The sequence below is a fragment of the Vipera berus genome, assembly GCF_964194415.1.
Source record: "Vipera berus genome assembly, chromosome: Z".
Taxonomy (NCBI): domain Eukaryota; kingdom Metazoa; phylum Chordata; class Lepidosauria; order Squamata; family Viperidae; genus Vipera; species Vipera berus.
In genome coordinates, this window is record NC_138205.1 from 39,644,540 (window position 1) to 39,660,235 (window position 15,696).

Sequence of the window (15,696 nt, forward strand, 5' to 3'; positions counted from 1 at the left end):
CAATGATGCAATGATTTGATGATTTCACATCAGGGAAATGAAATGAAATCACTTTCAACTGAAATCAAGTCATTACCCCTATTCTATTAGAACATCAGGGGTAATATGAGGGTGTCTCTTAATTTTAGAAAGTGACTGGCCCAAAGGTAACTTCAATGGCCAAATTTTAATTGGATTGTTTGTGGCCCAGATCCAGCCTCTTAACCACTGCATTATGCTGGCCTTCTCATGAAATGTCAAAAATGTGCAAAAAAAAAAAAAAAAAAAAAAGGAAGAAGAAGAAAAAAAGAGGGGACTTGGAATGCATGCAATATTTTAAAATGAGAAGTTCATGAGGATTTTTGGCTTATGTCAGACTGAGTTTTACCCCAGGCTTAAGTGGCATGAGTGTACATTTTAGCTGCAGGAAAATAATGAGGTTGGATCCGGAAAGCTATGTTTCCTCTTGCAGGCAAAAGAGCCTATTATTCATTGCAGCATTTCTGTTTGTTGCCAACTGTACCTCACAAAAACACATACTATCTTCCTATTTTTTTTCCCAGGGAGCTGCTGACATGTGCAGCGTCTTCTTTGAATCCCATTGCATCTGCCAGCACCTTGCCTTTGGGAATTTAGCTTTGGTCTGAATAATTACAGCATCCTGTATTATGAGTTTAGAAGGGGGTGTGGGGAGAACCCCAGAAAAGAACTCTGGCAGAACAGGTGACACCCTTTGAAGAAAGTATAAATAGAGATAAGTGGGTAGTGGATTCAGCAATCTTACTTTGTGTCAAGTGGTGCCTCTTGCTTTCAGCTTAGCATTAAGGAATTTCTCTGCCACTATGAGCTGTGGTCCAAGACACACGGTCCTAACAGCTGGAAGAAACAGCAGTGGGAGCTGCAATCTTGGAGTGGGGGTTTCTTCTGTTGGCTCTGGGCGATATACTTCATGTGGGCTAGGCAACGAAAGAGCTAGCTTCTCTGGACGGAGTCATCTTGGGGGGAGAAGCCATTTCTCAGCTGGCAGCTGCAATGGGGCTTTTGTTGGGGGAGGACATGCTGGGACAAATGGTAACTTTGTGGCCACCTCTCACATGGGGACTTCTGCTGCTAGAAATGGTATGGTAGGTGGTGCTGGTGGTGGTCATGTAGGTGTGGTAGGTGGTATTCCTGGTGGTGCAGTAGGTGGTGCCCATGGTGGCATGGTTGGTGCTGTACCAACTGCTGTAGTTAATAGCATGGGTGGTGTAGTTGGTGCTCCTCATGCTACTATGGTAGGTACTCCTTGTGGAGTGGTTGGAGCTGTCCCTGCTGGGATGGTAGGTGGGATGGCTCATCCAGGTGTTGTTGGTGGCATGGGTGGTATGGTACCTAACCTTGGAGCAGTTGCTGGATTGATTGGGGAACCTGTTTGTGGAGGTATTTTCTCTAATCTTGATGGGAAGATGACCATGCAGAACCTCAATGATCGCCTGGCCAGCTATCTAGACAAAGTCCGATGCCTGGAAGAGGAAAATGCTGAGCTTGAGTGCCGAATCAGAGACTTTTATGCCAAGCAAGGCCCTCTGAGTGAACCAAAGGACTATAGTCATTACCACCAGCAAATTGAAGATCTTAAAAACCAGGTAGACATCAATTCTCAATCCATTTTTCATATTTTTCACATGCATTTGCTTGGGACAATTGCAGGTAATAGCATTCCTGCTTAACTAAAGTTCACAATGCTGTGAATTTATTTTGCTGATTTCTAAGGATCAGTTTATTCTTCTAATCATCATATATGAAATATGAATCAATTAAATTTTGTTAAACATGTTCTTGAATTCTAATCTGTGAGGACATCCTGCTTTCCCATAATGGTGGTGGGGTTTGATGATGTTTCCACATTATTCTGTTATATGGATTCTAGTGAATGCAGAAATTAATAAGAAAACTTAATTTTAAAAATCGACAACAGTTTATAATAGCTAGCACTCTAAGTTTATCTTAAGTTTATCTATAGATGCTGCTCCTACTGTATTATGTTGACATACTGAGCCAGTAAACCTTTTAGTAATTCAAGATTGTCTTGTTAGCATGGTACAAATTCACCATGAAATGTAATATTTAATCAATTTTCTGTATGGAAGCAGTCACCATGGGGAAAAATTAAAGGCACCCCCAAGTTGTACAAGTTGATTTTTGGAAGAGGAGAATATTAGCTACATCTTGGTCACCACTTCCAATCATTTACAAACTGTAGGAAATTCCCACTCAGGGGTTTGCTTGATTATTATTTTGTGCTTTCAAATAACAATTTAGATGTAAACGAGCACGTATCCATAAGCTAAACTAGTTTAAGGAACATCTGACATGGGTGGCTAAACCTTAATGCTAAAACTTTACATAAAAGGCAAAATCAATGTAGATTCATCAATGGACTTGCATTTTTTCCATTTATACAGCTTATTTGTGCAAGTGTGGAGAATAACAAACTCCTTCTGTGTATTGATAACAGCAAACTGACTGCTGATGATTTCAGATCCAAGTGAGTACTTTTCAGTAAATTAAGGGCAGATGAACAAAAGAATATTTGTTTTATTGAAAGTGCAGGGCTACTTATGGAATTGCCTTGATGGGCACTGTGGTCAGGCTGTTATAGGAGAATGTCTTTCATTTTAGGCAAGAAGGCAAGAAGAATCTTGCCATTCTCTATTTTGGGGTGTTACTTCTGCTACAATGCAGTTTTCCCTAAGTTGGAGATCCTTCAGATTTGTCAGGCTCAATTTCCAGAATACCTTAGGCAATATGATTATTGGGAGCTGAAATTCTCATGCTTACAGTGCATCAGAGTTGGTAAAGTCTGCTATAAACAAGGAAAGGAAAATGTAGTTCAATGTGCCTGGAATAAAAACAAAATTCTAGCAGGGTTATACTCAATGAAATATTGTTGATTATTTGGTATCTTCCTTTATTTATATCTAAAGTTTACCTAATATGAAGTATGTTTGCAAGTTTCTCTTGTCTGGGCCTATAAGCTAACCAGTAAAACCTTCATTCCTTTTTTCATTCCTTTTCAGGTTTGAGACAGAATGCTGCCTCCGTCAGAATGTGGAGGCTGATATCAATGGACTGCATCAAATCCTGGATCAGCTGACTGCCTGCCGATCTGACCTGGATATACAGTGTGAGAACCTGCAAGATGAGCTATGCTGCCTAAGGAAAAACCATGAGGAGGTAAGGGTGATCATTTCCTCATTCAATAAAATCTAAATGCATCATGGGAAATAATAAATACCTTATTAGAAACGCCAATAAACTTCTTTTTGAGTCAGGGTGTGAAGCTATAGATGACTAGGACAGTGTTTCTCAGCCTTGGACTTTTGACAAAATGGCTGGCTGGGGAATCCTGGGAGTTGAAGTCCATACATATTCAAGTGTCCAAGGTTGAAAAACACAAAACAGTGTTGCTGAACTTACTCACAAATAACCATCCGACTGCAGTTTCTGCAATTCAGTGCTGCAATTAGTAAATTCAGCATTCAGAGCCATTGTGGTGCAGTGGCTAGAATGCAGTACTGCAGGCTACTTCTGCTGACTGCTGGCTGCTAGTAGTTTGGCAGTCCGAGACTCACCAGCTCAAGGTTGACACAGCCTTCCAGCCTTCTGAGGTCACTAAAATGAGGACCCAGATTGTTGGGGGCAATATGCTGAAACTCTGTAAACCGCTTACAGAGGGCTGGAAAGCACTGTGAAGCGGTATATAAGTCTAAGTGCTATTGCTATTGCTATTATATGGAGATCCACAATTTCATCACCTCTATGTTAGGAGGATAGACTATTTTACTGAGTTGTATCCAGCAGACATGTTCATATTGCAAAGAATAATGATTAAATGATGTTTGTAAAGATGACCCTTAACTAAAACCTCTGAAATAATTATTTGATCAGTTTTGCTAATGGGGACATGACAGTTAAGGATCTTGCCATTTCACTAATATGGTATACTTATACACATCATAAACTGCTATTTAATATCATGATCAGTGTATTAGCAAATTAGCAACAAGATACCTGACAGTACCATTCCATTCTTTGCACCCTAAAATTATCTTTGCAACCCCCTCCAAATAAATAAACTATACAATATAAAAAATTAGAACAGCCAAAGGTTCATAAATTATTAGGTTTTGGAATTCCTGAACATGATCTTATGATATATAAGGTCAAAATATCTCCCAGTTGACATTTCTGTAAACTCATATGATGTTTGTCAATACAAACAAATTTTATCTGTTTGTAAATTAAATAAAGCGGAGTAGGCAAGACTGGAATAGATTTCTAGCCACTATCTATGATGATGTTACCTAGTTTGGGCAATAGCTCAGAGAGTACCAAGGACCCCTCAAACGCTAATATTTACCATTGCTTGCAAACAAATAATTTGCACAGATACACTGGTTGGGGAAGGGGACAGTATTTTGTATTTATATATGTCTGTATATATGTGCGTTCTAAGACAAAAATGGGGAGATTTGTGGATGTTGTTGCACTAGTTTCTATCAGCTTCATCCAACATGTCTCATTCAGTAGAAACAATGAAAATTGTAGTTCAACAGCAATCAAAGAGCTATGGGGTCCCCAGTCCTCCTTACCTCAAAACTGAGCTAGCTAGACGCTCTTTTGGTCACTGAAGAAAATCTTTCCTTGTTAGTTGAACAGCAATATATCGCTGGGGAAATTATCTGCAGATTCTTCCTTTCATTTGCATCATCATTGCTATTGACACATTTTAAACTGGGGGACTGGTACAGTCCCAGAAACAATACAGCTCACCTCTTTGAAGTTGATTTGCCCTTTATAGTCTCCATCAACTTCGGTTAACCAGGTTGCTAGAAAGTTCACTTGGGGTAAGGTGAGTTGAGCAGAAAAAGAAGGGTCCAAATTCCAAGCACTTTCTTTTCTTTGAGTAGGAAGTTGCCTGCCTGAAGAACCAGGCCTCTGGAGATGTCAGTGTGGAAGTGAATGCCTGTCCTGGGCCAGATCTGAAGAAAATTCTGGAAGAGATGAGATGCAAATACGAATCGATGATTGAAGGAAACCGCAAGGAAGTAGAAGCATGGTATGAATCCAAGGTAAGTGAAATGTCAGTTTTCTTAACCTGGAACATTTTAGGTGTGCTTGAAAAACTCTCATATCCACCAAATAGCATGGGAATTGAATCACAATATCTCTGAGGTCCTATACAATAGCATTGTTCTGTAGAATTTTATTTTGAATGGCTGTAATACAATTTTTTCATTACCCTGCAAAGTCTTAATTGAAGAAAGATGGTTCTGTAAATAACCATGTCCAATCCATGAAAGGCTTTATTGCATCTGGAAACCAACAGTAAATAACATAACTAGAGAAACAGAGGCACCACAAGTCTTATCAAGATAAACCCTTGATAAAGTACAGTTTCAGAGTGGTCTTTAAAGGCAGAAAACACATTGCAGAAATCCAATAGTTGACAATAGTTGATTGACCATGAGAAACAACTATTAGTCCAGAAAAAGGTGCAACTGGTACACAAGGTGGATCTGTACAAAAGTTCTTCTATCTACAAGAACTATGAGCTGAAAAGGACTCCTAGATAGTAAACCAATTCCATTTGGGAAGTACAATCCCATCAAGACAGAAAATCTCTGAAAATGATTGATTCCTGAATCTCAAGCCTCTATGATTGAAGCTGAACTTTTTCTTCCTGATCTAAACTCTTACTTACAGCTTCTTAGCACATAGATGATGATGATAGACAGACAGACAGACAGACAGACAGACAGACAGACAGACAGACAGACAGACGATAGATAAATAGATGAAAGACAGTAGTCAGTCAGTCCAAATCCTGCTTGGAATTTTTTCCCCTGAAACTTTCTTTGGCAGGACTAACTCGAGATTAAACTGTATATATTGCTCATCTATGTATTTCTCTTAACTTTATGCACTCCAGATTGAGGAGGTGAATCGTGATGTCTGCACCAGCAGTCAGGAGATTGAAGAAAGCAACAACAAGGTCACTGAATTAAGACGCCAACTACAAGCCCTGGAGATTGAATATGATGCCCAGTGCAGCCTGGTAAGAGACTGAGAATTTTTGTAGAGTTGGAGGATGGAATAAACTGCAACAGGCAGTGCACAGTTGCATCATGTATATGCAAAGCCCACTCTGTGTTAGTTATTTTCTCTCATTCCCAGCCTAATAACCAGGCTCTGGCTAAAACTACATGCTCAAGTATGCAGCCTTGATTTGACAGAGAAAAAAAAAGAATCATAAATTCAATAACCCATATATTATTAAGCAGGTGGGGGGATGGTCAAAGCAGAATTGGGAGATTGCAGATATGATCACAATCAATACAGATGTTAGGTTGCATACAAAGATTGATTAAAAAAAGCCTGTTGATCTCTCTTTGAGCCTTAAGAAACAGGTTAAACCTTGCATTCAGCTTCATGTTGTACTTTTGCAGACTCTCAGAATCCTGTTAAATCATTCCCACTGGACCTCTTGTCTTATAATGACTGTGTTCTCTTTTATTTGTCAGAGGGACACCCTGGAGGGATCCCTGGGTGAAACTGAGCTTCGCTACAATAGCCATTTGGCTGAACTCCAGGAGCGCATCTCCTGTCTGGAGCAGCAGTTGGCAGAACTGCGGTCAGAAATGGAATGCCAGAACCATGACTACACAGAGCTCCTAGATGTCAAAAGCCGCTTGGAGAAGGAGATTGCCACCTACCGGGGCTTGCTGGAAGGGGGACAACATGACATTGTGTGAGTAGCATCCAGAAATGATGGGGTTCCCAATAAACGGATGGAATTTTTAGTTAAAATAAAATAGGAGACTAGTCCAGGGGATTGACATTTGGTGAATTGTGGATACTTGCTGCTGCAGGATCCAATCTGGGTCAGTTACCAGGACCAGAGGTTTAGTCATGCTCATGGCTCTAGCATCTTCTCTAGCAGAGAGGTTCCCTGAAGATGGGCTCCAGCATGAGTCTGAAAGCCCAGATAACTAAAGCTCCAATCCAGATGACAGACCCAGATTGGATCCTGCAGCATTATCCTGAGACATGTATATTCACACTTGGTATTCTAGCACGCATGTGCGGGGGAACCTTTACCTTACCTTTATATTCTTTAAGTAGAAGGGCTTGTATAGAATAACCAATGAACTGGAAAATTTCAGTTGTACCATATTGTTGTTGTAGGAAACAATATCGTTCTTTCATTTATAGCAAGATTACACAAGGGAAGTCCAGGGCACCTATGGCCACCAAAACCAGGGAGTAAGGTCTCCATGGTTACTCCAAAAATTGCTGCTGAATGGTTGATGCTGCAAAATATTACATAAATGCTTTAACTTTGAAGGATTTAGCTATAGTTTTAAATACAGTAAAGACAACATTAATCCTTATTCCCTCTTTGTCTTGGCTCTTTTGGAGTTCTCCTCACTTTTACTCTTCAGAGGTCAATGTGGTTCCTACTCCCCAATCTAGAATAGGGAAATTGTCTTCTTTTAAAGTTTAGAAAGGATTTCTGAGAAAATGAATGATTGATGTTTGACAATATTATTATGTTGTTAGGCTGGGAGGCAGGTTAGATATATGAAAAATTATAGATTCCAACCAGCAGCATTGACAAGGGTACCTCTTAAAATGAAGATGATGGTCACATAGTCACATCAAGTTTTTAACCAATCCTCTGCTGCTGAGCCTGACTTCTACTCTTGTTCACATATGTATCTTGGGCAGCTCATTTTTTCTTAAGCCAACCAAACCCCTACATTTTTGTGATGTTGAAAACATTGCCCAAAGTTTGTGAAATAGCAGAAAATGCTATTGGCAGCTTAGAATTTTCTGTTCTTATTAGTAATCCCTATCTTACCATTATTTTCTTTATTCCCATTCACCAAGGTCAACTGCCTTACCTCCACAAGAATAGGTAACAAAGCTTAACAGAATCTATACACTTTAAAACTATCCTTGGGTAGTGTTTAAATTAGGGGAAAATATGGCTTTAACATGGGTGGACCTAGAGACCTAATGGATAGGCTTGAGAAAAGAAGAAGGGAACACAGCAGAAATATGGTGTTGCCAGGGCATGTTGACAGGTGATTAGGGATAAGTGGAAAAGGCCTCAAGATACTACTGCGAGACTGGATGGTCTTTGACAAGGTCTGGAAGGAAGCTGCAATAGTAGAATATGCCTTGGGAAAGGGTTTGGACTAATCAGTCTCTAAGAAATTTACCAGCCCTTACCATCTATAATTCTGTGATTCTATTTTGGGTTTCTGGCATAATGGACCCAACAAGAGATGAATGATAAATCTACAAGCATTGCTTTGAAACATGATACAGTATATTTTTACTTCTGCTCCTTAGACAAGTGTCCCAACAAAATTTCTTAACAAAAGTGAAGTTTTCAGTAGGCTGCAAGGCAAATTTTGTAAGTTGGAGTTGTCAATTAACTAAATTTCTGTAGCAAGGAAAAAATAATGTATTTTGAGACCATCCTCTCTTAATGGATGCCAAAAAATTCAGGCAACTCTTACTTTCACCTAATTGTTTTTTTTCCAGTTAGATATGAAAACAGCTGATAGCCAAGATGTTGGTTATGTGTCTATCACTGAATCTTGGTTTCTAGCAAATGATTCATTTTTAAGTTAATATTTTTCCCTTCCCCCCCTACAGTGGTGGAGGAGGAGTCAGTAGAAACAACAGCACATCAAGTGCAAAATCCAGTGAAGCTCGGACATCCCACACTTATGTGACCCATTCATGCCATGGAGCCCATTTGCATCACTAGAGCACATAAAAATGAGGTGAGAAGCATTTTTTCTTGTTTGAAAAAAAGGTTAAAACATGGTGGGATTTTATCATCAATGTCATGCATTAGGGGCTCCTAGGTCAAGGCCTGAGTAAAATATCAAAGAGGAGCCCCCAAGAAATTTGAGCTGTAGGTTGTATAAAATATAGTTGACAGACCAGAACTGGATGCGGTAATTCATAACTATAATCTCTGAAGCACCTTGTTTAATTATATAAAGCAGTGTACAGTTATTCCTCAAATTACAACCATTCATTTATCAATCATTTGAAGTTAAAATGGCACTGAAAAAAGTGACTTATGAGCAGTCCTTCTACTTACAACTGTCACATCATCTCCATGGTCAGGTGACAAAAATTTGAAAGCTTGGCAACTGGCATGAATTTACAATGGTTGCGGTATTCCAGGGTCATATGATTACCATTTACAACCTTTCCAGTGGGCTTCTGATGAGCAAAGTCAATAAGGGAAACTAGATTTGCTTGACAATCATGGGAAAAAAGATCTTAATATTGGGTGCAACTCACTGAACAACTACCTTGCTTAGCAATGGAAATTCTGGTTCCAGTTGTGGTTGTAAGTCAAAGACACCTTGTAAACACAAATATTCCCATCTGAAGGCTTTTAGTCAGTTCTAAACTAAAACCTACTTTCCATTTATTTCACGGAAAATAAATTTGAAAATCAGCAAGGGGTTAATCATTTAATTTAATTAATTTCTTCATTCACATTTACAAAGCAGGAAATTTTCTTATAAATTGTATATCGGTACAACTAGAGCACCTGAACCTGCACTCAGTTTTCTTTCAACCTCAAGTCAGCCACATCCAGTTGAGTCTTCTTGTATGAATATTGGGAGCTTCCAAAATATATTGCATGCTACTTAAACTGTCTAAAATTTTCTATTGATTTGAACAGTTATGTACAGTAGCATTGGCATCTCTTTCTTTCTAGTAATTTCATCTTGTTTTTCTTTATCTTCAGACAACTGTAGGAGAAGTGGCAGAGGGTCCCTTGCCCCAATGAAGCATTCCTGATAGTTCTTCCAACCTTCTATCGCTTTACTATCCCATATATTTTCAAAGTGGATGTGAGGGCATTCACTCCACCATCTCCTGCTGAGTCTTTCCCATTTTTCTGCAACAAAGCATTGTTTTTTACCTAATAAGTATCAGTGCCGTGGTTGCCTATCCTCTGACCACTGAAAACAACAAAAATGTCCAAAATAAATCTGCTTTGCTCTTGTTGACATCAAAGGTCTCTGTGTACTAGATGTGTCTTTTTTTAAAATCAAAAGTAAACATGTTAATAAGGCTAACCAAGTCACCTTAAGAAAAGAAAGTAGCCAAAGACTTTCATAGCATATCAGATCTTTGACTAAGAGTAACAAAAAGATATAAACTGTAATATGTTTGCACCTAGACAAAATTTATGGATATTTATCTTGTAAATTAACAGAAACTTAGAAGAATACACATGTCTATTAATATAGGAGAGAATGCCATAATGCAATCACTTGGTTTCCATACATATAGTCACTGTTTTTCCAGAACTGGGAAACAGTATTTATCTTTCATGCTTCTGCTAGACCAGGGGTTTTCAAACCTGGCCCTTTTATGACTTGTGGACTTCAACTCCCAGAATTCCTCAGCCAGCATGCCTGAATTCTGGGAGTTGAAATCCACAAGTGATAAAAGGACCAGGTTTGAAGACCCTAGTGCTAGACTGATACTCAGGCTAAGTCTTCCAGGCAGAGATTCAAGGACATGGCCCTTGATAAACTAGTTTTACTATAGACACTAGAAAAGCCGTTAATGAAGAAATCCAGCAACTGCAAAGTGTAATATGCAAGCCATGTGTGTAGCAGAAGAAAGATTCAAGACTCATGTCTTTTTCTACCACCCATGAGGTAGATTGGGCTAACAGCTGCTTGTTTTTTGATGGGATGTTGAAATCATTTATTGTTACTATAGTGGTTCATTCTGTTCTCAGGATCTTTATCCTATCTCACTTTCACACTATTCTGGCTGAAATACTGATCCCCAGGCCCTGAGATTGCAGTTCAGAAATGCCTGGTCAAAATAGAGAGCAGGCTGTTAGCTTCTGGTTTCTGCAAAGTTATCACTTCCTGACTTTTCAGCCTTTTTAAAAAAACATTGACTAAAAACAAATGTACAACAGCCATGTTGGAATCAACACCACAGCAGATGTAGTTAAAATGCACTTACCACTCTTTCCCTTTTCTTCCTGTTTCACACCACTACTTCCTAAATGTGCAGTGACAGATTTTCAGGTCCATGTTTATAAGGACACTGAGATTATGTGCTAGCAGCAGGAAAAGAGAGTTAATATTTAGTTAACCATCTGGTCTATGTTCCCTTGGAGAAACTGGAGCTAAAATTAACTCACCTACCTGCTATGTATTGGCTGACTGGATTTAGTTATTCAAAAAGATCCAGTTAAGTCTGTGGTGCAAACAGATAAGTAACTATAATCTTGAATACCTTGAGCTCATTGATTTCACTGATTAAGTTTGGATCCAATCCAATCCAATCCAATCCAAAGGCCGACTTATTCAGCTTTTACCGTAAGAAATTATAGGTGGATTTTGCCAAACAAGCAAAATGAAGGGAAAGATCTTGGAATTTTTGGAATATATCATTAACCTCTTGCTTCTTCATGCCTAGAAATAAGATAAAGCCAGCAACATGAAGATGGGAACTAAAACTGGGGTTGCCACAATGTTCCATGGCTCCATAAATAACAAAGGAAAATTCAAAAACTGATTATTAGGGGCAATGTGACTCTTAGTCCCACTCTTAGGGGATCAACATTCTTAGTCCCAGTTTTTGGGGACCAACATTGAGAATATTTTATTATGCGCATTCCTCATTTGTGTTTTAATTCACAAATACTAATTTACATTTCTTGAGAGTGCAAACAAATCAGGCTACAAAAATTGGATTACCGGTAGATGGCAACAAAGAATTAGAACTTTATGTGTCTGATGCCATTTAGTGGTCATCTGCATTTTTGCAATTTAACTATAATAGCCTTAAGGAAACATCTACATTAATTTTCATATAGACTTCTAGAAAGAATTGAGAAACTGATGATGAAAAAGAATGACATTAACTCAAGAAGGAAGAATGAGAAATTGAGCAAAATCCAAAATGACAGTCATCTTATTCTAGCTTCTCAAGCCAAGTAACCAAATACAGTAGACTTTTGTTTCTTTTAAAATGGATTCATACATTTTTTTGGATTGATGGATGGATGGATGGATGAATGAATGAATGGATGAAAAGAAACTATTCTGTACATCTTTAGCAGCTATAGATATAGGGAGTTTGAAGGACTGAAAAAAGGGATCTAAGGTCCCAAAACATATCACTGCATACAACCAAAGGGTACACCAGAAAGTTTTATAGAAATCACTCCAAAATTGGAGAATAAAATGGCAAATGTAGTTCAAGATAAATATGAAATAATGTAATTTGAAGCAAAACATATTCCCTACTTTTACATATTTTTATTTTCATGTATTTACTCCCAGAATCTTGTGGCATAGGTGACTTATTCAGTACAAATGTTGACCAAGGTATGATTTCAGTGAAAAGGCAAAACCAGTGCTGGATGGCAATAGATGTGGTCACAGCCTAAGCTCTGCTCCTTTTGTGTTTATGTAGCCAGTATTTTGCAAATTATGATTTCCCCTAAGGATATTGCTGTAGGGAATCATAAAAGGAAGATTAAAAAAAAATAAAATTGACCATTATTCTATCCTGTTCTATTTTTGGAACTTGCTGTGGACATTTCAAAAATCATGGAGGGAACAGAAAGTTGTATTACATCAACCTTTTACCCTGAAACAACAGCTTTTCAAGGTTGAGTAGAAGGAATAATGGATACTGAAGGTGAGTGATCCCAGATGAGGCCTTCATGTGTAGATAGAGAGGAGCTGTGTGTTGGGTGCAACGTGTAGGCCAGGAATTCACTATCCTAGCTAACTAAATCTGAAATAAAAATATATTTACCTTTTATGAAGTTATGGTGCTTCAGAGGACTGATACATCCTTTTCAGACAAACTGGTTCACATTAATCATTCAATTTAAGCTTGAATCTACTGTGAAATAAAATTTTCCTGCTATTACCTTGCTTCACTGATGTCTATCAGAACCTCTCCATTTTAGTTATAAAAAACAAGCAAACAAAAAACAGGCAATTGAATTGTACAGTATTGAAATACTGTATTGCATAGCACACAAAGGAAGCAGAATAGTTTACAGATTATGCAAATATTTCTGGCTATTGAATAATCAACTCATGTTGTTTCTAATAAAGGCTTTGCCAACCAAACCTGAAAGGTAATTTAGTCAATTCTGGGGAATACTGAAGTGTCAGCTGTCTGACAAAGCACATTTAATAAGCATTGCAAAATGACATTCTTCATTCACCCCAAATTTAGGTCATCATCTTGCCTGCAAGGCAATCCCATAAAACTGATTCAGCAAGGTAAGTATCAGCATGTCACCATCATCATCATCATCATCATCATCATCATCCATCATTCATCACCACTACCCCCTTTGTTGTGGATCATAGATGCATATAAATTAATTTGTACCCCTTATTCTCATCTCTTATTAGGTATCCAGAGCATAGGAGAGTAATCATCATCATACTTAAAAGCACAGTTTCGAAGTCACATTATTATACAACTAATTCTGGGTGAAGTTTATAATGCCACAATAATATGTAACAGTCATAGCTTTGGAATTCATATATCACCCATTCATAGCTTTGGAATCAGTCATAGCTTTGGAATTCATATATCACCCATTTTGCTTTATGCCAATAAAAAAGTCAAGAGCTTCTTATAACTTTGGAGAACTTCTGGGAAAAATCAAGGCTTGCTGTAAGCTGACTTAACCAAAAACACTTCCTATCATCAGAATAGTAAATAGCATGAGATTTGCATATTTTATGGCTTTATACTACAGCTTAAGATATAAGACATCTTCCCAATTTTCAAAGGTCTGAGGTGTGCAAAATGTTTGGAGCCACTTGAGGGTTGCTCAAGCTTGTTGGAATGGATCTAGAATGAAGATTGCAGAGATTATAGGATCAGAAGTAGCTCTAAGACAGAAACTGATGGCTTCTGAATAAAAGCCATTAGAATATAAAGTTATGGAGCTGGACAGAAAGCAAAATTCATAGGCACTATAATCTAGTATTGGATAAGGCATAGTTTTATTGATCAGAATAATATACCAAAGACTGATCAAACACTTCCTTGTCTTCTACTTCCTATATACCCAGAGATAGTTAAACACCAAGTGAAAAAACACATAGAATTAACTTATTCTGACTTCATTTTGCTTCCCAAGGCAAATGCCAAGATGGTGTCCTTCCCCAGTGCATGTGAAAAAGCTAACTGGACCAGCAGTTTAATTTCTTCAACATGGGGATCAAAAGACACCCATCATTGCATCAGATAACTGGTGGTTAGTTTAGGAGACTCCAGATCAATGGAATGGTGCACAACCTCTCTTACTTTACCTCCCAAAATTTGTCAGCTGAAGCAACTGACTCACTTGATTTAAAGGCAGGATAGCACTGTATGCTTTAATTCAGAATGATGATTAACCATATCCTTTCAAGATATGGGCTCAAAGGCAATAGCTAAGGTAAATGCAATAGCTAAGATTCTTATCTCTAATAACATACAAAATTGTACATATCATGAATAGACATACTCCCAAAGCAAAACAAAATGCCACACTATATAATTAAGTCTTAAAATGTATAATTCTGCTCCTTTCACATTAGTTTCATTTCTAACAGAGCTGGGTCATCCATGAGTCATCCATGACCACAGCTGCCTATTGGCATCTAAGACACAGTGTTAGGCTGCATTAACAGAGGGATAGAATTGAGATCATGTGAAGTATTAATACCATTTTACAATGCCTTGGTAAGGCCACACTTGGAATACTGTATCCAGTTTTGGTCACTACCATGTGAAAAGGATGTTGAGACTCTAGAAAGAGTGCAGAGAAGAGCAACAAAGACGATTAGAGGTCTGGAGGCTAAAACATATGAGGAACGGTTGCTAAATTGGGTATGACTAGTTTAATGAAGAGAAGGATGAGGGGGGACATGATAGCAGTGTTCCAATATCTCAGGGGCTGCCACAAGGAAGAGGGAGTGCAGCTATTCTCCAAAGCACCTGAAAGCAGGACAAGAAACAATGGATGGAAACTAATCAAGGAGAGAAGCAACCTAGAACTAAGGATAAACTTCCTGACAATTAGAACAATTAATCAGTGGAACAACCTGCCTCTAGAAGTGGTGAATGCTCCAAAACTGGAAGTTTTTAAGAAGAGACTGGACAGCCATTTGTCTGAAATGGTATAGGGTTTCCTGCCCGAGCAGGGGGTTGGACTAGATGACCTGCAAGGTCCCTTCCAGCTTTATTATTATATTATTATTATTATTATTATTATTATTATTATTATTATTATTATTATTATTATTATTATTATTATTATAGACAAGACAGCGTAGAAAAGTCAGTGCCCTCCTAACCATTCCCAAGCTCCCCAAATTTCTTGGCAATGTCCATTTTGCTCTCTGAGTTCAAGACAATTTCTTGTGTCTCTAGAGACCCCAAGTAAAAATATGAAGTAAAAATTGACTGATTTTTTGCAATGCACCTTTTCATTTTTTTTTAAGATGAACACTAGACTGGTCAAATGAGAACTAAGGAATATCTTTCAGCAAAGCAGATGGAAAACAAAGGGGAAGAAGGACAAACAATTCTGTTCTGCTTTCAGGGATGATGTTGCCATCTATATCAGCTATG

At 38.1% G+C, this 15,696-nt stretch overlaps 1 protein-coding gene across 1 annotated transcript in view; it reads left to right on the forward strand.

Annotated features, from left to right (window-relative positions):
* Positions 1 to 1,430: 1,430 nt before the first annotated feature.
* LOC308678955 (uncharacterized protein) overlaps positions 1,431 to 15,696 on the forward strand; it is a gene marked incomplete at both ends in the record, with an annotated part of 33,328 nt that continues 19,062 nt past the window's right edge. Inside the window, 6 exons of the mRNA XM_081346186.1 lie at positions 1,431 to 1,604; positions 2,424 to 2,506; positions 3,039 to 3,195; positions 4,932 to 5,093; positions 5,954 to 6,079; positions 6,546 to 6,772. Of these exons, the coding sequence (XP_081202312.1) occupies positions 1,431 to 1,604; positions 2,424 to 2,506; positions 3,039 to 3,195; positions 4,932 to 5,093; positions 5,954 to 6,079; positions 6,546 to 6,772 (929 nt within the window). The remainder of the gene's footprint in view (positions 1,605 to 2,423; positions 2,507 to 3,038; positions 3,196 to 4,931; positions 5,094 to 5,953; positions 6,080 to 6,545; positions 6,773 to 15,696) is intronic.